Raw genomic sequence first — 27038 nt, forward strand, 5'->3', positions numbered from 1 at the left:
GTTCAAATTCTCACATAATGTTGGGGAGGGTTGTCTCAGGTAGAGAGAAATTAGGTTGTCTGCGTACATATATGGTGCCATCCCCAGAGCTAGGAGCGTGCTAAACAGGAAGTCCAAGCTTACTCTATCAAAAGCTGGTCGAAAGCAGAAGAAGGCCTGTGCCTGTCTGCTGAGTGTGATGGATCAAAGACAGGGTTCTGGAGGTATTGTCCCTCGCCTCCCTCTGCAGTATGAACCCTACTTTGTCTGGTTTCACAAGGGACAGTAGGTAGGGTGCCAGCCTGGATGCCAGAACTTTGGCAAAAGCTTTATGTTGCAATTCAATAAGAAGATAGGCTGGTAGTTGGCATAGTGCTCCGCGTCCTTGCCTTCCTTAGGTATCAGGGCTATGTTTGCCTTGAGCGTATGGGAGGTAAGCTTCTGTCCCTGCGTCGATGAGTTATAAGCTGACAGGAAATGTGGAGATAGGACATCTGAGAACTGTTTGTAGTAGCATATCGTCTGTCTGTCAGGACCCGGGCTCTTGCCTGGCTTTGACGTCTTGACTGCCAACGCCAGTTCCTCCATAGTCACTGGGGCTTCCAGTGCCTCGGACGCTGCCACTGGGATTTTCATGTGAAGATTATTGGCCAGATATGTTAGTATGGTCAGGGTGACCTGTGAGGTATCCGCGGACGAGGTCTTTGAGTACAGTTTTTTTAAATAGTCGCATGATACTTTGCATGCGTGTCGGCATTATCTGTGGCTGGCCCTGGGTATCACATAGGCCGGTAATGTACGTTTTGTTACGTTTCTTATTTATAATTGTGGCAAGACGTTTACCGCATTTCTCACTGTTCATGTAAAGAAATGCTTTGGTGTGTTGGAGAGAGCGTTGGAGACGAATTTGAAGGAGAGAGGATAGTTGCCCCCTTATGTCAGCTTGTTCTTGATAGGTGTCCAGGGTATGTGCAGTTTTATGTTGGGTTTTTAAGTCCTGGATTTTGTCCGTGAGGTCTCGGATCACAGTCTCCCTGTCTTTCTTCGCGGTGCCCCTTGCTATGAAGAATACCCGTATCGTGCAATTATGGGCTTCCCAGATGATTGGTGCAGGTGTGTTGCCGTCATGTTTTCCGTACAGTATTGTGTCAGCAGGGCCGATGCAAGGATTTTTGCCGCCCTAGGCAAAAAAAAATTTTTGCCGCCCCCCCATATGTCCTGCCCACCATGTGACATCACAATGCCCCGCCCATATGCTCTGCCATATGGGCCAACGCCAGTCTGAACAAAGTGTATTTTATCTGAAAAGACAGTGTGTTTACATTAAAAAGCCTACAGGCACAGGCTATAGCCACCAGCACCACTACATTAAGCTGTAGTGCTTCTGGTGACTATAGTATCCATTTAATGTGAGGTAAATTAGAGATTAGTGCCACTAATAATATATTGGATTGCCTACTTAACACCAGATGAGGACAAGAGGCTGATGATGGGCTCAGTCTGTCTCCACAGGTCTGGTGTAGAAGAGGCTCTCTGGAGACTGTTTGTTTGTAACAGTGCTCACAACAATTAACAAACAGGAAGCAGCTCCATTTTTGGGGCCCCTTACACAGCTCAAGGTCTGGGCCCCCAGGGCTTGACCGTGAGTATGCCTACAATGCCCACCCATAAATCCACCTATATGGCCCACCCATGAGTTCTCTCACAGGGAGTGGAGTGTATGTGTTTAGGGGATGTTTTATGTGTTATGGCAGAGGATGTCATGTGTGTGTGTTCTTATAGAATGTAGTGTATAGGGATACCAATTTGTGTAAGGGATGTAGTGTGTGTGTATAGGGGATGCAGTGTGTGTTTGTATGTAAGGAATGCATTGTATGTTTCTGTGTGTGTGTGTGTGTGTGTAAGGGATGCAATTGAATACAGTGTGTGTCTGTAAGGGGTGCATTGAGTGTTTAAGAGATGCATTTTGTTTCTGTGTGTAAGAGAATGAGTGTTTGTGTGAGCGTAAGGGATGCATTGTGTGTTTCGGGTGTGTCTGTGTGTTAGTAGGGATACATTTTATGTTTCTGTGTGTGTGTGTGGGGGGGGATGCATTGTGTATGTATGTAGTGTAAACGAGAGGGTTTGTGGGGTAGGATAGGGACTGAGAGGGAAGCAGCTCTTTATTTTAAAAAAAATGTCATAGTGCTCTCCCCTGAAGTCAATTAGTGATTTCCCCTTCCCTCCTGTCCCTCAGTATTCTCCCCTTCTGTGCCATAGTGCTCTCACCCCCTTAGTGGTAATCTCCCTCCCCTCAATGGTCATTATCCTCCCCCCCCCCCGTGGTCCTTACCCTTCTCCCCTCTCCTTAGTGGTCCTCCCTCCTTACCTCCCTTTAGTGGTACCCCCCCCCCCTTAGTGATCCTCCCTCTGCCAACCCCCTTAGTGGTCCTTACCCCCTTCCTTCAGTGGTCCTTACCCCCCCTCCTTCAGTGGTCCTTACTCCCCCCTTCCCTATTTGGTCCTTACTTCCCCCCCATGTGGTCCTTACTCCCCCCTCCCTATGTGGTCCTTACTCCCCCCCTCCCTATGTGGTCCTTACTCCCCCCTCCCTATGTGGTCCTTACTCCCCCCTCCCTATGTGGTCCTTACTCCCCTCCCTCCCTATGTGGTCCTTACTCCCCTCCCTCCCTATGTGGTCCTTACTCCCCTCCCTCCCTATGTGTTCCTTACTCCCCCCATGTGGTCCTTACTCCCCCCACTCAGTTGTCCTTACACCCCCACCCCTCCCTCCTTTCCTCCCTCAATTGTCCTTACTCCCCCCCTCCCTCAGTTGTCCTTACTCCCCCCTCCCTCAGTTCTCCTTACTACCCCCCTTCTCCTTACTCCTCCCCCGTCCCTCAGTTCTCCTTACTCCCCCCCCTCTCCCTCAGTTCTCAGTTGTCCCTACCCCACTCTTCATTCCTGCCTCTGTTTCCTGTACCCGGCCGCCGGCGGTGCTCACTTCCTGTAATTCCGCCGGCGGCCGGGTACAGGAAACAGAGGTTCCTGTCCCGCGTTCCGCGCCGCCCGGCCACGCTACATTGAGAGACCGGCAGGAGGGAGTGTGGTGGAATCTCGGTAAAAATAAATTTAGTAGGCCGAGATTACCACGTGGCATGTGTACGTGCATATGCTGACGTATCGATCAGTTGGTTGCACGAGGCAAGATACGATCAGTAGTGTACGGAGCATGTGCAAGAATACAGGATATAGTATTCCCCTCCTCCATTGTGCTGGACAAGCCATGCGGTCAAACAGGAAGTTAATTCTTATTTGTATTGATTGGTTAAGAGAATGTGCGGGTGGAGCTTAATATGGGAGGAGTTATGTGCCTATATAAGGAGCCTGCACTATTGTCCGGGGCTCAGAATTTGCTGTATTTTGGTGACGCTAGTCCCTCTGAGTCCCGATCGGTGATCCAATAAAGAATCTCTTCCTTCCTGAAAAAACCTGTGTCCATCTCTCTGTGCTTCGCTTCCGTCAGTTTCTCCGGTATCATTTGGTGCATTGGCCGGGAAACTCATCGTTCAACGGTAGCTGAGAGGCAGAGGCGTGAGACGGTCTATCTTTGCCCACGTTCTCTACGGCTGCACCCCTGAACTTCTGCGTGGACCTCCCTTCGTCTCGGCGCCACTGGTCTGTTGTCCAGGAGATCATCGGCCTCTACGTGAGAAGTGCTGGGGTGTCCCCGTCGATGAGTGTGAACTCAGGTTCAGGAACGAGGAGGTAAGACAACTGCTGTTTTAGACGGCAGGACCCACTAGGGGTATACCGATTGTGCGGTAGGCCCAAAGGGGTTTGAATCTGTGTATCTGCCCCCTCTGTCGGAGGGAAGGAGCGAAGGCGCACCGCTCGATCGAACGCTCTTTAGTCAGACCGTTTGATTTGGTTAGTCAGGCGGGGTCCTGGTGTAAATAGCCCTAGCCGGACACCGGTGTCTTGTCTAGACTAGCGTTCTAGGGTGTATATTACGTTCGCTAGGTTGGAGGGACCGGGAGACTAAGCGGCGCCTGTGTAAATTCGGTTCGCTAGTTCTCATCCTATCTGGGCTAAGTGGGAAGGCGTGTAAATTTGGAACCCACTAGACTTTTGATAGTGCGACTAAGAGGCGCCTGTGTAAATTCGGTTCTCTAGCTCGCTATATATGTGGTGATTGGGCAGTGTGGCTAACCAAAACGGGTGTATATAGTTTTAGGTAGTCCATTCAAGGTACTGGCCAATAGTTTAGTTGGGAATTGTAAATGTGTTAACGATTGTTTAGTAAAGTGTATATCTTGTTAGATAGCGCGAGCTCAGCCGTCTAGCGAGAGTGTTAATAGTGTGTTGCTGTATTATAGTGCACGGTACCATAACCCTGTATATTTACTGACACTGTATATAAGTACTAATCATTGTTGTCCATTGCATGTTTAACACCATAACCACTAATAATTGTATTGTGACCTTAACTTGTGCTTTGACCTATGCTAACCGTACTGTAACCGTTAATTGTAAAAGACGATGTTACTGGGGTGTGTTATAGACGGGTAATTCGTATATAGAGAATTATAGCGTGGGTGACTGTATAGTTACGCCAAAGGGCATAATATTGATTATATAGTGACTGGTGTAACAGCTGTGTGTGTACGGGAATTCCCTGAGTGTTTATTGTTATTGTGTACGTTTCACTTGGTAACCGTACCACGTGGTGCTGTTGCCAGAGGAAACGGGTGTGACTGTTGAATAGTACGCGTGTATAGTATTCGTTGTCGACGACGTTCCATTGTTAAGTATGGGTGCGTCGCAGTCAACGATTCCGGATCCCTTAGGTTGTATGGTGAAGAATTTTAAAAAGGGATTCAAAACTTGTGATTTTGGGGTTAAAATGTCTCCTGTACGTTTGGTCACTTTGTGTACTAGGGAGTGGCCTACTTTGGTTGCGGCATGGCCGCCACGTGGCAGTTTGGATCCAACTCTGGTACAGCGCTTACACGTGGCTGTATCGGGTAGGCCTGAACTTTACGGCCAGTTTCCTTATATTGATTGTTGGAGACAGGCCGTAAATGACTCGCCAAAATGGCTCCAGACATGCCACGAGGAGCAGTGTCGCCTCATGGTAGCTAGGACTTGTTCGTCCACTAGGACTGGTGTTAGGCCCATTTTGGACACGCCCCCTGAGTCCGAGATCCCTTTGCCGCCCCCTTACTTTCCGTTAAGAGGAAGTGACGCAAATGCAGGAAGTCCTGCACCCCTCCCCTCATTACCCCCATCCACTTCCGCTTCCTCCTCCAGTACAGGATCCACCCCCCCTCGTACTAAATCTCCCCTTCCGGAACCAGAACCCACCCCCATTAGAAACGAATATCCTGATTTGGCGCCACTTCAGACTTCCGGTCAAGCTTCATCTAGCTCGGCTCGAAGTGTTTTATTTACGACCTTTTCCCAAAACCAACCTCCCACATCCCCATACCCTATCTCTCCCCGACCGGAACCCATGACTGACGCCTCTCTACGTAGCCCCATCCAAACCCGACAGTTGACTGGTGCCCAACAATTAAAGCACTATCAGATGCCTCTTCGTCTGAATCCCGGGTCAGCTTATATCGATGCCGCAGGTCAAATGGCACACGCTGACCCAGTTTTCGTATATGTCCCATTTACCACAACCGATCTTTTAAACTGGAAGACCCATAATTCCTCGTATACTGAGAAACCACAAGCTATGACTGATCTGTTCACCTCAATAGTACAGACGCATAATCCGACATGGGCTGATTGCCAGCAGTTACTAATGACTTTATTTAACAATGAGGAAAGGACAAGAATAAATCAAGCAGCCATAAAAGCACTAGAGGATAGAGCCCGTGTTTTGAACCAAGCTAATCCAGCAGCATGGGCCGCAACACATTATCCCAACACTGATCCCGATTGGAATGTAAATGGTGCTGATATGGTTCAACTCAGAGCCTATAGAGACGCTATAATTGCTGGCATGAAAGCCGGAGGAAAGAAAGCTATTAACATGTCGAAGACAGTTGAGGTGATTCAGAAAAGCGATGAAGCGCCCAGTGTCTTTTATGACCGATTATTGGAGGCATACCGCTTGTATACCCCCTTTAATCCGGAAGACGCAGACAATTCCCGAATGGTTAACTCCGCCTTTGTCAGCCAAGCATACGGAGATATTAAGCGCAAGCTACAAAAGTTAGAAGGGTTTGCAGGTATGTCCATCACCCAACTAATGGAGGTAGCAAATAAGGTCTATATGAACAGGGATACAGAAAGTAAGAAAGAGGAAGAGCGCAAGATGCGTAAAAAGGCTGATATGCTAGCGGTAGCGATCGCAGGCGTAGATAAACGGGGCCCAGATAGAGGCAATAATAGATGGAGTAGAGAGCCTTTGAGTAGGGATCAATGCGCGTATTGCAAGGAAGAAGGGCATTGGAGGAACGAATGTCCGCAAAGAGAGCAGTACGAGAGAGACCAACCCAGGGCAGGCTACGGAAACTTTAGAGGCAGAGTGAGAGGTAGAGGAGGCCCCGGAGGGAGTAATGGTTATAGAGGGAGTAATGGAAACAGAGGAAGTGTTAGGGAAGACAGGTATATTCCAGCAGCGCAAAGGTCCCGCGATAGAGAAGGTAGGGACTTTGTAGGATTGGCTGACACGGTCATGGAGGACTATTGATACCGACCGGGCTCCATCCCCCTTGGTCGAGCGGAGCCTATGGTCGATGTATCAATAGGGGGAAAAAGGAGTGCGTTCATGATCGACACTGGTGCTGAACATTCAGTGGTGACTAATCTAGTTGCTCCTCCATCTGGAAGGACTATTACTGTGATAGGAGCAACTGGAAGAAGTGCTGAAAAACCGGTTCTTAAAAGTCGACTCTGTACATTGGGAGGCCACGTAGTAAAACACCAATTCCTTTATATGCCTGAATGTCCAGTCCAATTGCTGGGACGTGATATGCTATCAAAATTACAAGCGCAGATTACGTTCCTACCAAATGGAACAACATCCTTAAAGTTTAATGGACCTTCAGGTATTATGACTTTATCCGTACCAAAGGAAGAAGAGTGGCGACTTTATACAGTGTTGACTAGCCAAAACCCTAGGAGTGATGAGACATTGTTTAACATACCAGGAGTTTGGGCAGAGAACAACCCACCAGGACTGGCCCGCAATATTCCACCTATAAAAATTGAACTGAAACTTGGGGTTTATCCAGTAAGCCTAAGACAATACCACATCCCACAGAAGGCTAAGAAGAACATCCAATCCTATCTGGATAAGTTCATACGGTATGGTATCCTAAAATTCTGTACTTCCCCCTGGAACACCCCATTGCTGCCTGTTCAAAAGCCCGGTACAGATGAGTATCGACCTGTGCAGGACTTGAGAGCAGTCAATGATGCGGTTGTTAGTATACATCCAGTTGTACCCAATCCATATAACCTGCTTGCTTTAATTCCGGGCGGGGCTACTTACTTTACAGTCTTAGACCTCAAAGATGCCTTCTTTTGCCTCCGAATTGCCGCAGAAAGTCAATGTATTTTCGCTTTCCAATGGGAGAACGCTGTAACGGGCTCAAAACGCCAAATGACTTGGACAAGACTGCCCCAAGGGTTTAAAAATTCACCTACCCTATTTGGTTCAGCTCTAAGTCAAGATCTACTGGATTTCGAGTCTATCCCAGGAGAATGTGTATTGTTACAATATGTAGATGACTTGTTGATAGCAGCAGTTACAAAAGAAAAATGTCAGCAAGCAACGCACGATCTACTACATATTCTCTGGAAGGCAGGATACAAGGTGTCCAGGAAGAAGGCTCAGTTGTGTTTGCCAACTGTCAAGTATCTGGGATTCCATATCTCTGAAGGTCAAAGGATTATGGGGCCAGAGAGAAAAGAAGCTGTCTGCCAAATACCAATACCCAAGAATAGAAGACAAGTGCGAGAATTCTTGGGGGCAGCAGGCTTCTGTAGGATATGGATTCCCAGCTATGCGATACTGGCAAAACCTCTGTACGCAGCTATCAAAGGTACAGAGCACGACCCCTTCTTATGGACCCAAGAACAGCAAACGGCATTTGAAGATGTGAAGAAGGCTTTGATGAGTGCCCCAGCATTAGGTCTACCTGATCACACACGACCATTCTACTTATATGTACATGAGCAAAGAAGAATGGCTGTGGGAGTATTGACACAGTACTTGGGATCATGGCAAAGACCTGTTGCCTATATGTCTAAGCAATTGGATGCAGTGGCCAGCGGACTTCCACCTTGTCTAAGAGCCGTAGCTGCAGCCGCCCTGCTAGTAGCTGAAGCCGATAAACTCACTCTGGGTCAAGAACTTTATGTACGAGTCCCACATGCAGTACAGACGTTGTTGGATTACAAAGGAAATCATTGGTTTAGTAACAGCCGTATGACCAAGTATCAAGCAATGTTGTGTGAAAACCCCAGAGTGCATTTAGAGACTGTAAACACCTTAAATCCAGCTACCCTTTTGCCACAACCTACTGAAAGTCAACATGATTGTTTGGAAGTAATGGATGAAGTATTCTCAAGTAGACCAGATCTTCGTGATTTTCCCATCCAGAACCCTGATGTTCAATATTATACCGACGGCAGTAGTTATGTGAAAGAAGGGATCCGCTATGCAGGATATGCAGTAACAACAATAGACAAGGTGATAGAAGCTCGGCCACTGGCGAAAGGAACATCAGCACAAAAGGCAGAATTGATAGCACTAACACGAGCGTTACAATTGGCTGAAGGTTTAAGAGTGAATATCTATATGGACTCTAAGTATGCGTTTTTAACCACTCATGCCCACGGAGCTTTGTATAAAGAAAGAGGACTACTGAATTCAGAAGGCAAAGAAATCAAATACGCAGCTGAAATCCTACAACTATTGGAAGCAGTGTGGGAGCCGAAAGAAGTCGGTATCATACATTGTCGAGCGCATCTGAGAGGAGATGGTGATGTAACCAAGGGAAATCGGATGGCAGATAGTGCAGCTAAGCGTGCTGCTGAATCAGGAAGACAGGAGTATGTGGGGCATATAGCTGCTCTTATACCAACTCCACTGTCCCAATGGACTCCAGTTTATACAGCTCAAGAAGAGGAGTGGTTAAAGACTGAACCGGGAAAGTATTTGGAGAACAAGTGGTATCAGCTAGAAGATGGAAGAATAGTTATACCAGCATCACTAGCGGTAGAAATTGTCCAAAATTATCACAACGGGACAGATTCTGGGAGAGACAGCACAGAAGAATCTCTCAGAAAACATTTCTACATACCAAGATTGTCCAACTTGACTCAGGCCATTGTACGAAGATGTGTAACGTGTGCTAAAAATAATGCAAGACAAGGACCAGTAAAGCCACCAGGAGTTCAGTTTATGGGGGGACTCCCCATGTCCGATTTACAAATTGACTTTACAGTGATGCCTAAATCGGGTGGACATCGTTACCTGCTGGTAATTGTGTGCACCTATTCAGGCTGGGTAGAAGCATGTCCTACTCGTACAGAGAAAGCAGGAGAAGTTGTGAGATTCCTGCTACGAGAAATAATACCCCGATATGGACTACCCTGTTCTATAGGATCGGACAATGGTCCAGCTTTTGTTCACCAGTGCCTACAACAACTGACTCATATGCTTGGTATAAAGTGGAGGCTTCATACTGCATATAGACCCCAGAGTTCTGGTAAGGTAGAGAGAATGAATAGAACTATTAAGAACCAGTTGGCTAAAATGTGTCAGGAAACCCAACTTAAGTGGAACGTTCTCTTACCCATAGCTCTATTGCGAATCCGCAGTACCCCTACCAGAAGGATGGGCCTCTCTCCTTTTGAAATCATGTATGGGCGACCACCTCCCGTACTTGGTAACTTAAGGGGGGATTTGAGTCAGTTGGGAGAAGGAATTACCCGGCAGCAGGTTGTAGAGTTGGGTAAGACTATGGAGGAGGTACAGAAATGGGTACAAGATAGATTACCTGTGAATATTTATCCCCCTGTTCATAGTTATCATCCAGGAGACCAAGTGTGGATTAAAGAGTGGAATAATGTACCGTTAGGGCCCAAGTGGAGAGGTCCTTATGTTGTCCTTTTGTCTACCCCTACAGCGATAAAAGTAGCCGAAGTAACTCCGTGGATACATCACTCCAGGGTTAAACCAGCAGCAGTCGATTCTTGGCAAGTTACAGCAGATCCAGAGAATCCCTGCAAGATCCGGTTGAAACGCACTACTCAGTCGGAGTAACGAGGAATTATTGTGGATTACAAATTTTATTGTTACAGGTGTGAGTGAGAAGGCCATAATAAAGCCTGTCCGCTTACCAACACATAGTGTATAAGCCAGGAAAGTCTCGAAGGGACACCTGTGAAGACGAGCAGAACTCCATTCCCTGCAGCCCTCACATCCTGGAAGCTGAGGTTCCATCGCACGGACGAAGACTGAGGATGACGGCGAAAGATGTGCTTTTGATTGTGTTTATTTATGTGTGTTTTTATATTCAGGAAGGTAGAGGTACCGACACTCCTAGCTGTGAGGTATGCATACGAGAACAGGTAACCATATTTCCCAAACCCTAATTTGGCATTCACAATACGAGTGTAAAGGAGATGTATCGAGATGTAGATACCTAAATATAGACTATAGTGTGTGCCATTTAGGAGTAGGAGAACCTAAGTGCTTCAGTCCAGAGTATCAACCTCGTACAATTTGGTTGACTCTCAGGAATGGAGATCCTCAGGGGACCCTAATTAATAAGACGGTGTTAGAATCCGTATATTCTTCGGGTGTTCTGCTATTTGATGCGTGTAAAGCGATATCAAGTGGTAGAAAGCCGTGGAATGTATGTGGGGATCTTATATGGGAGAGGACGTATGGGTCTAATGATAAATATATTTGTCCCAGTAGTAAAAATAAGTATGTAAGTCCTAGATGCCCAAATAAAGACTATAACTTTTGCCCATATTGGTCTTGTGTGGGGTGGGCGACTTGGGGACAGACAGTAGACAAAGACATGATAGTGACTAAGTTGCCGACTAGCCCATATTGTAAGTCTATGGAATGTAATCCCATCCATATACTTATAAATAACCCCGATAAGTTCTTAGACAAATATGGCAATTTATTTGGGTTTCAAATATACGGGACGGGTTTAGATCCTGGGACAGTATTGTTTATAGGGATAGAGACTGATACGGTATCCTCCCAGACTCATCAAGTATACCATTCCTTTTATGAAGAGATGAGTATAGATAATAAGATCCCCCATAACGCTAAAAACCTGTTCATTGACCTAGCTGAAAGTATTGCCGGTAGTCTTAATGTTACCAACTGCTATGTGTGTGGAGGTACTAACATGGGAGACCAATGGCCTTGGGAAGCAAAGGAGGTAATGTCCGGTTCTGAGGCAGTTGACCAACTAATATCTACACAAGCCGATTATCATTTGAGTGTTAGAGGTAAATCTGAGTGGAGATTAAAGACCTCCATCATAGGTTATGTTTGCATAGCAAGGAAAGGAATAATGTATAATACTTCTGTAGGAGAATTAACTTGTCTAGGGCAAAAAGCTTATGATGATGATACAAAGAATACAACTTGGTGGTCGGCTTCAAATGTCTCAGAACCATCTAACCCGTTTGCCAGATATGCCAGTTTAAAGGATGTGTGGTTTGATTTATCCATCACATCTACCTGGAGAGCCCCAGCAAATTTGTACTGGATCTGTGGTAAGAAAGCCTATTCGGAGTTGCCACAGGACTGGGAAGGGGCATGTGTGTTGGGTATGCTCAAACCATCCTTCTTCTTGTTACCGATTGAAACAGGTGAGACTTTAGGTGTTAAAGTGTATGATGTGAATCATAGGAAGAAAAGGGGGCCCATAGAGATAGGCGCCTGGGAAGATGATGAATGGCCTCCCCAGCGTATCATAGATTATTATGGGCCAGCCACGTGGGCAGAAGATGGTACCTTTGGTTATAGAACCCCTATTTATATGCTCAACCGAATTATAAGATTACAGGCGGTGGTTGAGATTATCACTAACGAAACATCACAAGCGCTCAATCTTCTAGCGAAGCATAACACCAGGATGAGGACGGCAGTCTACCAAAATAGATTAGCCTTGGATTACCTTTTGGCAGTAGAGGGAGGTGTATGTGGGAAGTTTAACCTAAGCAATTGCTGTCTTCAAATAGATGACGAAGGGCAAGCAATAGCTGAGCTTACTAGCCATATGGTTAAACTAGCGCATGTGCCTACTCAGGTATGGAAAGGGTACAATCCAAGTAGTTGGTTTGGTAGCTGGTATGAGTGGTTTGGAGGGCTTAAGGCAGTGGTAGGTGGAGTCCTACTGATTTTAATGTTGTGTCTACTCCTACCGTGTCTTATACCCTTAGTAGTTAGGTCTGTGCAAAGCCTGATAGGAAGTATAGCAGAGAGGAAGGCTGCTGCACAGATAATGGCGATATATAAGTATAAGGCTCTAGATCAAGGAGAACCAATGCAGGAAGATGAGTGTTAAAAGATTCACATCATAAGATAAGTCTGGTCTGGTTCAAGGTAACTTGCGGTGTAAGCAAAACTAAGGTTATGTGATGCCTCAAGTAATTGTGAAATATCAAGAGGCATCAAAGGGGGGAATGTGGTGGAATCTCGGTAAAAATAAATTTAGTAGGCCGAGATTACCACGTGGCATGTGTACGTGCATATGCTGACGTATCGATCAGTTGGTTGCACGAGGCAAGATACGATCAGTAGTGTACGGAGCATGTGCAAGAATACAGGATATAGTATTCCCCTCCTCCATTGTGCTGGACAAGCCATGCGGTCAAACAGGAAGTTAATTCTTATTTGTATTGATTGGTTAAGAGAATGTGCGGGTGGAGCTTAATATGGGAGGAGTTATGTGCCTATATAAGGAGCCTGCACTATTGTCCGGGGCTCAGAATTTGCTGTATTTTGGTGACGCTAGTCCCTCTGAGTCCCGATCGGTGATCCAATAAAGAATCTCTTCCTTCCTGAAAAAACCTGTGTCCATCTCTCTGTGCTTCGCTTCCGTCAGTTTCTCCGGTATCAGGAGCACTCTGTGCTTCCCTCCTGCCGGTCATTCAAACCCGGCCACCCTCCATACAGCAGTGCTGCGCCGCCTGAGGCTTGCAAGAGCGCTAAGGGGGCGCAGCATGAGGAAGCGCAGTGGGGACTCCGGGCACAGGGATCTGGCACCCCCTGCTAAGGTGCACCCTAGGCGGCTACCGAGGTCGCCTTGCAGGTAGCGCCGGCCCTGTGTGTCAGCATCGTTTGTGCGTCTTTAACTAGGGTCGTGTCTGAGAAGAGAGTTTCATTAAGGTGCAAGTGAGTGCTGCGGGATCGAAAGAGAGGGGAGGTCACAGTCATTGTCAATGGTGCGTGGTCCGTTCATGTCAAGGGACCTATGTTCACCTGGCTGACCAGGGAAAGGTAGTTATAAGATACGAAAAAGTAATCTAGGCGGGAGTATCTAGAGTGGGGTACGGAGTAATGTGTGTAGTCTCTGTCAGTCGGGTGCAGGGCCCTCCAGCAGTCAATGTCTGATTGTCAGGAGGATCTGCTCAGGCATCGCTGACGTGTCTATTGAGGTGTCTGCCTGCGGGTCTAGTGCAATGTTAAAGTCACCAATTAAGTTTTTTAAGTGTGGACACTTGGGACTTGGGAGATTCATAACAGATATGCTCAGCCGGAGTATAGGGGATCCGTTACAACCCCCAACATCGGCACCCCTTAAAGTTGGACCTGCATTAGCTGGACTTGCATCACCTCTGAATGTTTCTGAACAAAAAGTTTTTACACAATTTTGTACATTTTTCTTCTACCCACTATACAGCTCTGTGGAAATAATTGGACTCACTAGAAGATATTTGTTTCCGATTATCCCCTATCTGAATTACTGTCTAATTTGCTTTTCATTTTATATTGTCACAATATTTATAGGGATATGTACATATGCCCTTGTTATTTGTGGCCCTGCTGTGATTTCAGTAGGATGTAGTTACATTTGAAGGTTTATCAAGGCAATCAAAAAAATGGATCACGCGATACTTATCACATAATACCGTAAATCTCTGAACTATTAAGAATAAACTAACTGAAGCACTTCAGTTATGAGCCATTCTGGGCTGTATTATATTTTGATACGAAAATAAACAGTTAGTTATAGGCTTCTTGATAGTGGTACAATATTCATGCTAGTTCTAATTTAACAATGATGTTTCCTTCTTTATTAGCATTTATCTATATAAAGGCCTTACTTACAGATAAAAAGTGCTATTAAAATGAATAATCCATTAGCTTTGAGAGCGGGATTGTTTGTTCCCCGGTAATTACTATAAATACAAAACATCTGCAAAGCACAAGTGTGTGATGAAAAAAAACTGTTTATTCTGTATGAGCAAAAGTGGCAACAAGGGATTAATTTTGGATTAATATTTAATGGTCACTCTGCATGTGTTCTTTGAAGTTAAAGTTAATATGATTTAAAAATTGCTCAGTCAGTACACAATGTACCTCAAGTAGGAATACAATGATAATAATACAACAAATAAACAGTTATTATTAATAGGTGATGCACATATGCTAATGTAGTGTGTATGTTTAGATAGACAGATATGGAATGGGATATGCAATCAGAAGAAAAACATACAAGTTACAGTAGAAATAAAATGCTCAAATTGAATTATATTGGCACTTTATTGGCTATATCACTTGTCACTTTAATATTAGGAAGATAAAATGATAATAATAAATGATAATATATATATATATATATATATATATAAATACACATAGTCTTAAGCACCTATATATCATAAAGTGCATGTAGTGTGTAATAACAGGCACTGAAATAAAGTGCAGTTAGTAACACTGTGGAATAAATCACAAAAATTCCACTCTTACAATAAATACAAAAAAAAAAAACAACAGGTAGTGAACAACCCAATCACTACACAGCAGTATATAAAAACAGTGTGTGCAAACACTTCAAACAGAATATGTCATACTGTGCGAAATACACCACTTATATATGTGTACCAAATGGTAAAAAGGTATGTATATATAGAACACTGTACCATAAGTAAACTTTCAGGTGCACAATTATATTACGGTACATTATATTTTTCGTTCTTATAAATCATAATTGGCACATTGTATTATTATATGAACTAAATATTTATCATATAGGGTTTTTCACCAGGTAATAAGATTAGTTGATTGAGTCACTTTAAGTAAATCCTATATAAAACTTGTCATGTGATGTTTGCTATTATGTTGTCCTGAAGAAAGTTCCCATAGTGAACTGAATCGTTAACATTTTGGATTTTAGTAAATAAAAGAAGATTTATTGTAATCCCCAGAGTGTTGGTGTCTTGCTATATTGTGGTATCTTGCTATAGTGTGGTATCGTGATGTGTGTATGTGTGTAAATGCATGTATGTACATTAATGTTGGTTTTCTTAGCATCATAAAAAAAAAAGAAGATTTACAGCTTAAACCTTAGGCGGAGACACAAATAAAAAGTAATTACCTATAACATGTTGTTTAACATATTTATATATTATTAAAATATTATTACCATTTGCACTATATTTTGTATTTTTTGTCTTTTGTTTTCCATGTACTGGATAATTTTCTGTGCATTACTCACCACATCTAGCAGCTCTTTCTAAAGACGTACTGTTAGCATCAAAACAAGTGATTTAACTCCAAATGGCAGAGAATTGAGCAGTGAGACTGCAGGGGCATGATCTATACAGCAAAACTACTTCAATAGGCTACTGTTTTCTTGGTGCTTACAGTGCCCCTTTAAGAACCATTACTTTAAAGAAATAGTGGAAGATTAAAGATTTAGAGGTTTTGTGGTATGCCTGGTCTTGCAATATTTCAGTTAGTGTCTAAAATATTACTATGGATGATTAAATTACATTTTCTTCACAAACAGTTGTTGTTACAAGCATCTGTGTGTAAAAAAAGTACTCTGTTGGTATTTTGTAACTGATGGCCTTTTTGGGAACAAGACAGCCTAACAAATGCTAAGAGAATGTAAGAGTGATAACTTTATCTACATAAAAAACATTTGCAGTAAGAACAGTGATTCCACTGGATTTAAACATGGTATTGCAGCCTACTATTTTATCACTGAATCATAAGTCGAAATGTTAAAATTCACATACTTGACTGTCATTTCTGTTGATTGATTTGCAGAATCTGCACCTTTTGCTTGTGGCATGAGGTTATTGCATCGTCGACCCAAACGTATCATTGGTGGAAAAAATTCCCTAAGGTTGGTAATTTTGTACATATTTTATAATAGGAAAAATGAGTCTTTAATATAATATAACCTGTAATATAACCTGTAATCTTGGATGTCTGTTTTAACAGACCTTTTTTAAACTATGCATGCATGGTTATCTCATTTAAAACTCTGTCAATTACTGTCAGTGTGCGCTATGAATGGAAAAAAACATTAGAAAGCAATATCTAAATAAATATTACTGTAATATTTATATAACTATCATATAAAAATATATTTACCTACTAAAGAAATGCTTTAATCAACATAACTACTACGGTGTGCAGTAGTAGTTAGGGTGCCATGGGTGACTTCGCCCCTACCACCCCCCACCCCCCCCCCCGCACCCACCCCCACTGTTTTAGAATGAGTTTAAGTTCTTACCTGGGGTATTCAAGATTCTGCTCCCTGCTTCTATCACAGCTAGTACATTGGGGTTGAGTGTATCAGCAGTTGCACTCAATCAATGAGCTAAGCACTGCACACGCTAGGCTTAGGTCAGTGAAGAGAGTTTCCAGATCTAACAGAGCAGTAACAAAGGCAGGGAGAAGTGCCGGCAGAGCCCAGGTAAGTAGTCCATCCATTTTAATAAGGAGTGCCAGGGCACTTCTGGCACGTTAAACACTACAGATTACTAATGACACCATAACCACTACTGTGCACTGTAGTGGTTATGTTGCTTTGAGTTTTTGTACTGTGCACTGTAGAGGTTATGTTGCTTTGAGTTTTTGTACTGTGCACTGTAGAGGTTATGTTGCTTTGAGTTTTTGTACTGTGCACTGTAGAGGTTATGGTGCTTGGAGTTTTGTTTAAACCCACCATCTGTAGCGCCACTGTTTGAAATATGTTTAACATACTAAGATATGTAACAGGGTTGATGTTCCTGGAGGGATAAGCCAAATGGCAAATGATTTAGGTAAACTAGAAAAATGGTCAGAGTTTAATGTGGATAAGTGCAAGATAATGCATCTTGGATGTAAAACCCCAAGCAGGGGAGGGCTGGCAGCCTTAGGCCTGGGGGGCAAAACCAGTCAAGTGGCCCATTGCGCCACCAAATCAGTTCACCATCCATGCCCACCTTTTCCTGGTTTTATAACGGATATTGATGTTATGCTAATCAGTAGCTCTTTGCCATACCCGCTCCTTCACGGCTCTGACTTTCAATGTTGTCAGAGCACAGGCTGAGAATCTGTGAGCCTGTGCTCTGACTCACTAACTGAGCGCCGGAACCACGAGGGAGAGGATATAATCTGACTGCACCTACTGCTGGTGCGCACCAGTGGACCACCAGCGAATCGTTTAAATTAAATATGCTGGTGTACCCAACTTGTGAGCTGTGTTGGCCGCCGGGTGCCTCTGTTGTCATGGCACCCTGCGTGACCGCACAGCTTGCCCACCCCAACGGCTGGCCCTGCTGACACACACTGACGTTACTACTTAGACATCCCTCAATATTAATACAGACATCAGAGTAAACACCAATAAACTGTGGAAACAGAGCTGATCCCCCCAAATTTATAAAGGTTTGCTTAGAGGATTTATTGTAAGATTAAATCATGCCTCCTCCTCTCTCTCCCCCATGCGCTGCTCTGTAGGCTGGGAGGAAGTGAAGAGTAATCACAGTCTCCCAGCACAACGCCACCTGTGGCTGCATGGGGAACAGCTGTTTAATGTAATGCTTGCAGGACGGCCAGCTGCCGCAGAACCTCTTTGTTTCCGTCTCTGCAAAGGGCTCCAGGCACTGCTTGTTGTGAGTGTGAGCCACTGTAAATTAGGGGCAGAGGGCAGAGGGCACTTGCACTGCAGTCAAGACGGGTCTGGGCAGGAGGAGAGTGCAGTGCAATCAGTGAACTCCCCTCCTGTGGGTCACCAGTAGACTGGTGCACCTGCCCAGGATCAGAGCCGGTGCAAGGATTTTTGCCGCCCTAGACAAAATATAAATTTGCCGCCCCCCCCATGTGACATCACAATGCCCCACCCATATGATCTGCCATATGAACTAACGCCAGTGCTGCACACAGTGTGTGTTTACATTAAAAAGCCTGCAGGGACCAGCTATAGACACCACAACCACTTCATTAAGCTATAGTGTCCCTTTAATGTGAGGTAAATTATAGATTAGTGTCACTAATAATATACTAGATTGCCTACTTACAATTAGATGAGGATGATGATGAGCTGCAGTTTGGCTCCACTGGTCTGGTGTAGAACAGGATCTTTGGAGGCTGTTTGCAACTGTGGTCACAAAATTCAATGTTCTGGGAGAATTAGAAGCAGCTCCATTTTTTGGGTGCCTCTTACACAGCTCAAGGTCTGGGCCCCAGGGCCTGACGGTGAGTATGCCCATAAGGCCCACTTATAAGTCCACTTATATGTTCCACCCACCCATGAGTTCGCTCACAGGGAGTGGAGTGTGTAGGGGATGTGTTATGAGTTATTGTAGAGGATCTAATATGTGTGCTTATGGTATGTAGTTTATAGGGATACCAGTTTGTGCAGGTGATGCAGTGTGTTTGTGTGTAGTGGAAGCAGTGTGTATTTGTGTATAAGGGATGTATTATGTGTTTCTGGTTGTGTGTAAGGGATGCATTGTGTGAATCTGTGTTTGTATGCATAAGGGATGCAAGGTGTGTGTCTGTATGTGTGTGCATTGAGTGTAAGAGATGCATTGTGTTTCTGTGTGTATGTAAGAAAAGCAGTGTGTGTGTGTTTGCATTGTCTGTTTCTGTGTATGTGTGCAAAGGATGCATTGTCTTTGTGTGGGGGTTGCATTGTGTGTGTGTGTGTGTGTGTGTGATGGATGCATTGTGTGTTTCTCTGTGTGTAAGGGAAGCATGTTGTGTTTCTGTGTATGTATAGGGATGCATTGTGTGTTTCTGTGTATGTAGAGGGATGCATTGTGTGTGTGTGTGTGTGTGTGCGCATAGTGTGAAAGAGCTCCCTGTCTTGCCCCCTGTCCTATAGAGCTGTCCCTTCTGTCCCTTCGAGCTTCTTAACCCTCCTACTTCTTCTTACTCCCCTCCTTCTTCTTACCCCATCTTCTTCTTCTTCTTACACCCCCCCTTCTTCTTACCCCCTTCTTCTTCTTACTCCCCCTTCTTCTTCTTACTCCCCCTTCTTCTTCTTACTCCCCCTTCTTCTTACTCCCCCTTCTTCTTACTCCCCCCTCTTCTTCTTACTCCCCCTTCTTCTTCTTATCTCCCCTCCTTCTTATTCCCCCTCTCCCTCTTCTTACTCCCCCTCCCCTTCCCCCCTCTTTTTCTTATCTCCCCTCCTTCTTATTCCCCCTCTCCCTCTTCTTACTCCCCCTCCCCTTCCCCCCTCTTTTTCTTATCTCCCCTCTTTCTAACTCCCCCCTCTTCTTACTCCCCTTCCCCCTCGTCTTCTTACTCCCCCTCCCCCTCTTCTTCTTACTTCCCCTTCTTCTTCTTACCCCCCTCTTTTTCTTATCTCCCCTCCTTCTTACTCCCCCCTCTTCTTACTCACCCCCTTCTTTTTCTTATCTCCCCTCCTTCTTTCTCCCCCCCCCCTCTCCCTACTCCCCCTCCCTCTCTTCTTACTCCCCCTCCCTCTCTTCTTCTTACTCCCCCTCCCTCTCTTCTTACCCCCCTCCCTCTCTTCTTACCCCCCTCCCCTCTTACTCCCCCTCCCTCTCTTCTTACCCCCTCCCCTCTTACTCCCCCTCCCCTCTTACTCTCCCCCTCCCCTCTTACTCTCCCCCTCCCCTATTCTTACTCCCCCCTCCCCTCTTCTTACTACCCCCTCCCCTCTTCTTACTCCCCCCTCCCTCTCCTTACTCCCCCCTCCCTCTTCTTACTCTCCCCCTCCCCTCCTCTTACTCCCCCTCCCCTCTTATCCCCCCTCACTCTCCCCCTCTTCTTGCTCTCCCCCTCCCCTCCTCTTACGCTCCACCCTCCCCTCTTCTTTCTCCCCCTCCCCTCTTACTCCCCCTCACTCTCCCCCTCTTCTTACTCTCCCCCCTCCCCTCTTCTTACTCCCCCCTCTTCTTATTCCCCCAACTCCCCTCTTACTCCCCCCTCCCCTCTTCTTACTCCCCCTCCCCTCTTCTTACTCCCCACCTCCCTCTCCACCTCCCCTCTTACTCTCCCCCTCCGCTCTTCTTACTCTCCACCCCTTCTTCTTACTCCCCCCTCCCCTCTTCTTACTTCCCCTCCCTCTCCTCTTCTTACTCCCCTTCCCTCACCTTACTCCCCCTCCCTCTCCCCCTCTTTTTACTCTCCCCCTCCCCTCCCTCGCCCCTCCCTCTCCCCCTCCCCTCCTCTTACTCTCCCCCTCCCCTCCTCTTACTCCCCCCTCCACTCTTACTCCCCCCTCACTCTCCCCCTCTTCTTACTCTCCCCCCTCCCCTCCCCTCTTCTTACTCACCCCTCTTCTTATTCCCCCCTCCCCTCTTCTTATTCCCCCACCTCCCCTCTTATTCCCCCACCTCCCCTCTTACTCCCCCTCCCCTCTTCTTATTCCCCCCTCCCCTCTTCTTATTCCCCCCTCCCCTCTTCTTATTCCCCCCTCCCCTCTTACTTCCTCCTCCCCTCTTCTTATTCCCCCCTCCCCTCTTCTTATTCCCCCCTCCCCTCTTCTTATTCCCCCCTCCCCTCTTACTCCCCCTCCCCTCTTCTTATTCCCCCCTCCCCTCTTCTTATTCCCCCCTCCCCTCTTCTTATTCCCCCCTCCCCTCTTCTTATTCCCCCCTCCCCTCTTCTTATTCCCCCCCTCCCCTCTTCTTATTCCCCCCTCCCCTCTTCTTATTTCCCCCTCCCCTCTTCTTATTCCCCACTCTCCCCTCTTCTTATCCCCCCCTCTCCCCTCTTCTTATTCCCCCCTCTCCCCTCTTCTTATCCCCCTCCCCTCTTCCTATTCCCCCCTCTCCCCTCTTCTTATTCCCCCTCTCCCCTCTTCTTACCCCCCCTCCCCTCTTCTTATCCCCCCTCCCCTCTTCTTATCCCCCCTCCTCTCTTCTTATTCCCCCCTCCCCTTATTCCCCCCTCCCCTCTTCTTATTCCCCCCCTCTCCCCTCTTCTTATTCCCCCCCTCTCCCCTCTTCTTATCCCCCCTCCCCTCTTCTTATTGTCCCCACCCTCTCCCCTCTTCTTATTCCCCCCTCCCCTTATTCCCCCCTCCCCTCTTCTTATTCCCCTCCTCCCCTCTTCTTACCCCCTCCCCTGTAGCGTGGCCGAGCTGCTTTCCGGTCCGCGGTCCCGGCCGGAGTGATGGGAAGGTGCACGCTCAGTGTGCACTTCCTGTCAGTCCAGTCGGTTACAGGAAACAGAAACTCCGCGCGGAACAGGAGTTTCTGTTTCCTGTAACCGGCTGGACTGACAGGAAGTGCACACTCAGTGTGCACCTTCCCATCACTCCGGCCGGGACTGCGGACCGGAGACCGGCTCGGCCACGCTATAGGGGAGGGGAGGGAGGGGAGAAGCTGCTGCAGCCGTCTGAGCGCTCTGCTCAGGCGGCTGCAGCATTTAAAGGGCCGGCCCACCGCGGCCGGTCCTAAAAGAATTTCGGGCGGCCTGGGGGGCAATTGCCTCCCTGCCCCCCGGCCCAGCCCGCCCCTGACCCCAAGGGCAGAGTACAGAATATTTGATAGAGTCCTAACGTCAACATCTGAGGACAGGGATCTAGGGGTGATAATTTAGTTTGACTTAAAAGTAGGCAGACAATGTGGTAGAGCAGCAGGAAATGCTAGCAGAATGCTTGGTTGTATAGGGAGAGGTATTAGCAGTAGAAAGAGAGAAGTGCTCATGCCATTGTACAAAACACTGGTGAGACCTCACTTGGAGTATTGTACACAATACTGGAGACCGTATCTTCAGAAGGATATTGATACTTTAGAGAGAGTTCAGAGAAGGGCTACTAAACTGGTTCATGGATTGCAGGATAAAACTTACCAGGAAAGGTTAAAGGATCTTACCATGTATAGCTTGGAGGAAAGACGGGACGGAGGGATATGATAGAAACATTTAAATACATAAAGGGAATCAACACAGTAAAGGAGGAGACTATATTTAAAAGATGAAAAACTATCACAACAAGAGGACATAGTCTTAAATACGAGGGGCAAAGGTTTAAAAATAATATCAGGAAGTATTACTTTACTGAGAGGGTAGTGGATGCATGGAATAACCTTCCAGCTGAAGTGGTAGAGGTAACACAGTAAAGGAGTTTAAGCATGCGTGGGATATGCATAAGGCTATCCTAACTATAAGATAAGGCCAGGGACTAATGAGAGTATTTAGAAAACTGGGCAGACTAGATGGGCCGAATGGTTCTTATCTGCCGTCACATTCTATGTTTCTATGTTTTTCTAGTATATTTGTCAGTATCTAGTGGGCTGTGATTTTCTATTGAACAGCCTGTTTTGCACACAGCAAAGTCCAAAAAGTAGCAAACAGACCACAGATATATATATATATATATACAAAAATATACCAAGATTATCTTTTTCTGTTTTATTGCTTTTGTTCTAAGACTCTGCCTTGATTATCTACACAGAAGGTTCAATCTTAAAAAGGTTTAGAATTGTTACAAACTGTTAAGATGTTCTATGTAATAGATTCTTTGGGCGGGTAAAAAATGTTTTACAGTTCCAGCTTAAGTCCCTAATGGCAAGTGAAATGAATATACCTTGCTCACACAATGACCCATATACTGACCTGTAAACCCCAGTGGCCAGTTTGGGTTTGGTAATTATATTGCTTGATGTGGACTTGCATTTTCTGGAACTGAAATTATTACATTTGTGTATACACAAAAATTATAGATTGTAATAAAACCAGCTGGCGGAGGTTTGAAAAAACACACACACAAAAACGAGTTTTAGAAGGTAAATGTTTTACAATGTGTTAATTTATCTCTATATTATAAGACACCCTGGTGACTATTATATAGCTGTAGAATGAATAAACCATTTTGGTGACATCTGAACATACTATTTTATGTGAATTATCATTATTGTGTAATTGGACATATATTGTTACATAGCGCAACATATGCACAGCATAAAAGGCTTTTATTACATTTTAGACACTACAATCTGTGTACAAGCTATGGGATTAATGTTGCTGTACTGACAGTAGTAATGTAGAGATGTCTTGGGAGTTATATTTCCCTTGGAAAAGAAGGGAAACACTGTGTTAAATTAGTATAACAAACCAGCAGGCATAAAATTATTCGCAAAACATACACATACAGAGCACATTAACAGCTCTTCTGTACCTTACATAACAATATTTTATCTTGATATAGAATTAGCCGTGAGCACTCAGTCCAGCTTCATCCTTGCTCAAGGCTCTATATGACCAAACCTGAAATACAGAAAATAAAACGAGCAAACAAAATGTACTGTTTTAATTCTAATGCACCATCCTTTTATTCTAGCAAGTGCACGGCAGCACAGGTAAAAAGTGGCAAGGACCTATATTTAATCCATTCATTTATTTATGAAATATTTTACCAGGAAATATACTTTGAGATTTTCAAGTATGCGCTGTTGTTTGGTTGACACATCACTTTTACTTTTTACCTGTGAATTTGCAGAAATGCTCACTGGAATTGACAGACTGCTGCACGTTTGTTCATTATTTATACAGGTTTATTTTTATTAACATTTATTGAGAGTATGGTCATATTATAGGAATTTACATACATCAAATACAAAAATGTCATAGCCAAGATGTACTTACTAAAGCAAGCTAAACAACAGACCATGAACAAGAGCAACTGCTGTAATCCAAGTCACAAATATTAACAAAAATCCAGTTAGCAAAAGTAATTCAATATAAGTTGGGAATTTAACATTCTACTGCTCAACTACTGCATTTGGTGAACTAACCCTTTATTGACTGAAGTTTTTCTTACATTTCCTGCTTAGTAACGGAAGCCGTTTTGGCAGTTTTGTTTTTCACTGTTTCTGTATAAGTGTACCTATACATATTACTTACTGGTTAGTTTATTTTTTTTGTTATTTTTTTTTTTTAACATTGTCAGGGTTATTCACTTAAGTGAGCATGCAAAGGGAATTTCAAATCTAAGGTCAAAATCGCCGAAATGGAAAAATTATCTGTTAGCTATGCATTCTCTAATTCTATGCTACTCTGGCCTTAGTATTCCTAACACTATAGTTTTAGTCTAGTTATTTAGGAGTCCTGCCCTCCTGTGAGGTAGCTATTACTTACCTTTACTCCCTTGCTTCCCTGCCTCTGTTTACATTGCAGCTGGGGGCGCTTCCGGAAACCAAACAAATGTTTGGTCCGTTATCTGACGCTGGACGTCCTCACGGACCTCCAGCGTCAGATTTTCCCTACAGGAAAGCATTGAATTGTGGCGCATGCACATTAGGTCTCCCCTGCCGGCTGACGTAGATGGGGGAGGAGCATGGGCGGAGCCTGACCTCGGCACTGGATTCAGGTAAGTGGCTGAAGGGAACGGGGGACCTATTAACCCTATAGTGCCAGGAAAACAGCTTTGTTTTCCTGGCACAATAGGATCCCTTTAACTGCTTCTGTTCACCCCTTCTAACACAATATCAGACACATTTTTTCCCCAACGCTTGATGCTAACTTAACTTACAGACTAATTCACTAAACACTGGATTTTGTTTAGATGGCCAAAATCCAGTGAATATTGCCAATCTCCAACCGGAATGGCAATTCTTATATTTCCTAAAGATAATTGCGGTTGCAGTAGTCGGCTAGGTGAATTTGGTGATAGGATAAAAATCTATGCTTTTCATATTCGATCCCCATACAAAGTGTAGTATTCTAAATATTTACAAAGTATTCAATTTAAAGAAAATAGGAACTGAATTAATCTACCAGGAAGCAAATTATCATTAATTTTCTTTTTGCTATACAGTCATTAGAAAGACCCTGTTCCATGGTGAAAGGGACCATGTGCTCATCGTGCCCATGGGCATTGGGTGAGATATTTAAATTTAATAATGGGGTGCGCCCTTTACCCTCATCGATGGCCAGCAGGTGAGGTTAATAAATTAAAATAACGGAGTGAAAAACCCTAATGCTCCCCACACCTACTCATAATCAGCTAGTGCATTTTAATATGGGGGGGGGGGGGGGGGGGGGGCATCATTGAGCTACCAGCAGGCAAATAGTTTGGATTTTTAAAATCCAGGCCCAAATTTAATGCATCTATGCCGGGATTTTAAGCACTTCAGAATGTGAGACGTTCAATCCTGCTAAAATCCAGACCTAATTCATTGTTAAGACAGTGTTAACAATGTCCAAATATTCCACTCAAATGTCCTTTTGACCTTTAGTGAACTACCCTGTTAATATATAAGGACATTCTAAATCTTATCTGCAATCGGAATAAAAATCAAGAAAACATGGTGAAAGTCACATTTTCCCGTGGAAAGATTTTCAAACCCCCCTTTCCTGTGTATCAATGTATATTTGTACACTAAATTATCAATTCAATTCTACAAGATAATTCATTTATTTTAGATACTGGGCTATTAGCTTTCTGTCTGCATGCCTAGCTTAGTTGTTGTGTTCACAGCATTCCACATCACTTTATTTATACAGTGTGTATAAAAATGTTAATTATTTTTTAAAATCTTGAAGGTTATTTTACTTGCAACAATTGGTTTACAGGCAATGTTCTGGGAACTTGCAAAGTTATATAATATACTATAAAAGCAAACATAGCAAGCAAGGGGTAGAGTTCACTAATTACTGGGATATATTTATGTTTGTCTCTGTATATATACTGTGTCCTGAAAAGGGACTAACATGGGGAAATGCATACTTTAAAACCTTAAGGACCAAACTTCTGGAATAAAAGGGAATCATGACATGTCACCCATGTCATGTGTCCTTAAGGGGTTAAATGGGAACCCTAAATACCGCTGCATTCCCCAATAAAGAGTCAAAGCTATTGTGAAAAGTTTGAAACTTGCCTAGGTCCCCCCCCCCCCTAAACCTGTAGTCATTTCTGTCTTCTTGATAGAACTAATGACAAAGTTCTCATTCATATTGCACAACTACTGCAGAGCCTTCATTGTCTGAGTGTGGTTATGGTGCTTAGAGTGTACAAGCTGATTTATATTGTTTGTCCAGCGAACACTCAGAGGCCTAGTTAGTCACAATCAGAAAGATTTTCACTTTAAAATGACAAACAAGCAATACTGTATTTACACTGTTTTAAAAAACAAAGTGCACTGCAATGCAGTGTCTGACTGAGAAAGATTGGATTTACAGTACCCAGTGGCGTACACAGAACCCATCGGGCCCCGGTGCGAAAACTGATCCGTGGGCCCCCCCGCGCGCGCGCATACTCTGCGCGGGCTGGGGCCGCAACACATGGCGGCGGGCACCGGGTCGCAGGGCTGCGACCTGTGTGACCGCGGTATGTACGCCTGTGCATGCATAAACACATACACTTAAAGGACCACTACAGACACCCAGATCACATCAGCTCAATGAAGTGGTCTGGGTGCCAGGTCTCTAGTTTTAACCCTGCAGCTGAAAACATAGCAGTTTCAGAGAAACTGCTATGTTTCACTGAGGGTGATCCAGTCTCTAGTGGCTGTCTCATTGACAGCCGCTAGAGGATTTTCTGCGATTCTCACTGTGAAATTCACAGTGAGAAGACGCTGAACGTCCATAGGAAAGCATTGAGTAATGCTTTCCTATGGGCGGTTTGAATGCGCGCGTGGCTCTTGCCACGCATGCG

General features: G+C 44.8%; 1 protein-coding gene across 2 annotated transcripts in view; it reads left to right on the forward strand.

Annotated features, from left to right (window-relative positions):
- The window catches only part of PRSS12 (serine protease 12), a 223810-nt gene that overhangs the window by 150619 nt on the left and 46153 nt on the right, over window positions 1-27038 (forward strand). For both annotated transcript variants that reach the window (XM_063458263.1, XM_063458262.1), the window contains exon 10: window positions 16238-16316. In XM_063458263.1, coding sequence (XP_063314333.1) covers window positions 16238-16316 — 79 coding nt within the window. The remainder of the gene's footprint in view (window positions 1-16237; window positions 16317-27038) is intronic.

This window comes from Pelobates fuscus, chromosome 6 (assembly GCF_036172605.1).
Source record: "Pelobates fuscus isolate aPelFus1 chromosome 6, aPelFus1.pri, whole genome shotgun sequence".
Taxonomy (NCBI): domain Eukaryota; kingdom Metazoa; phylum Chordata; class Amphibia; order Anura; family Pelobatidae; genus Pelobates; species Pelobates fuscus.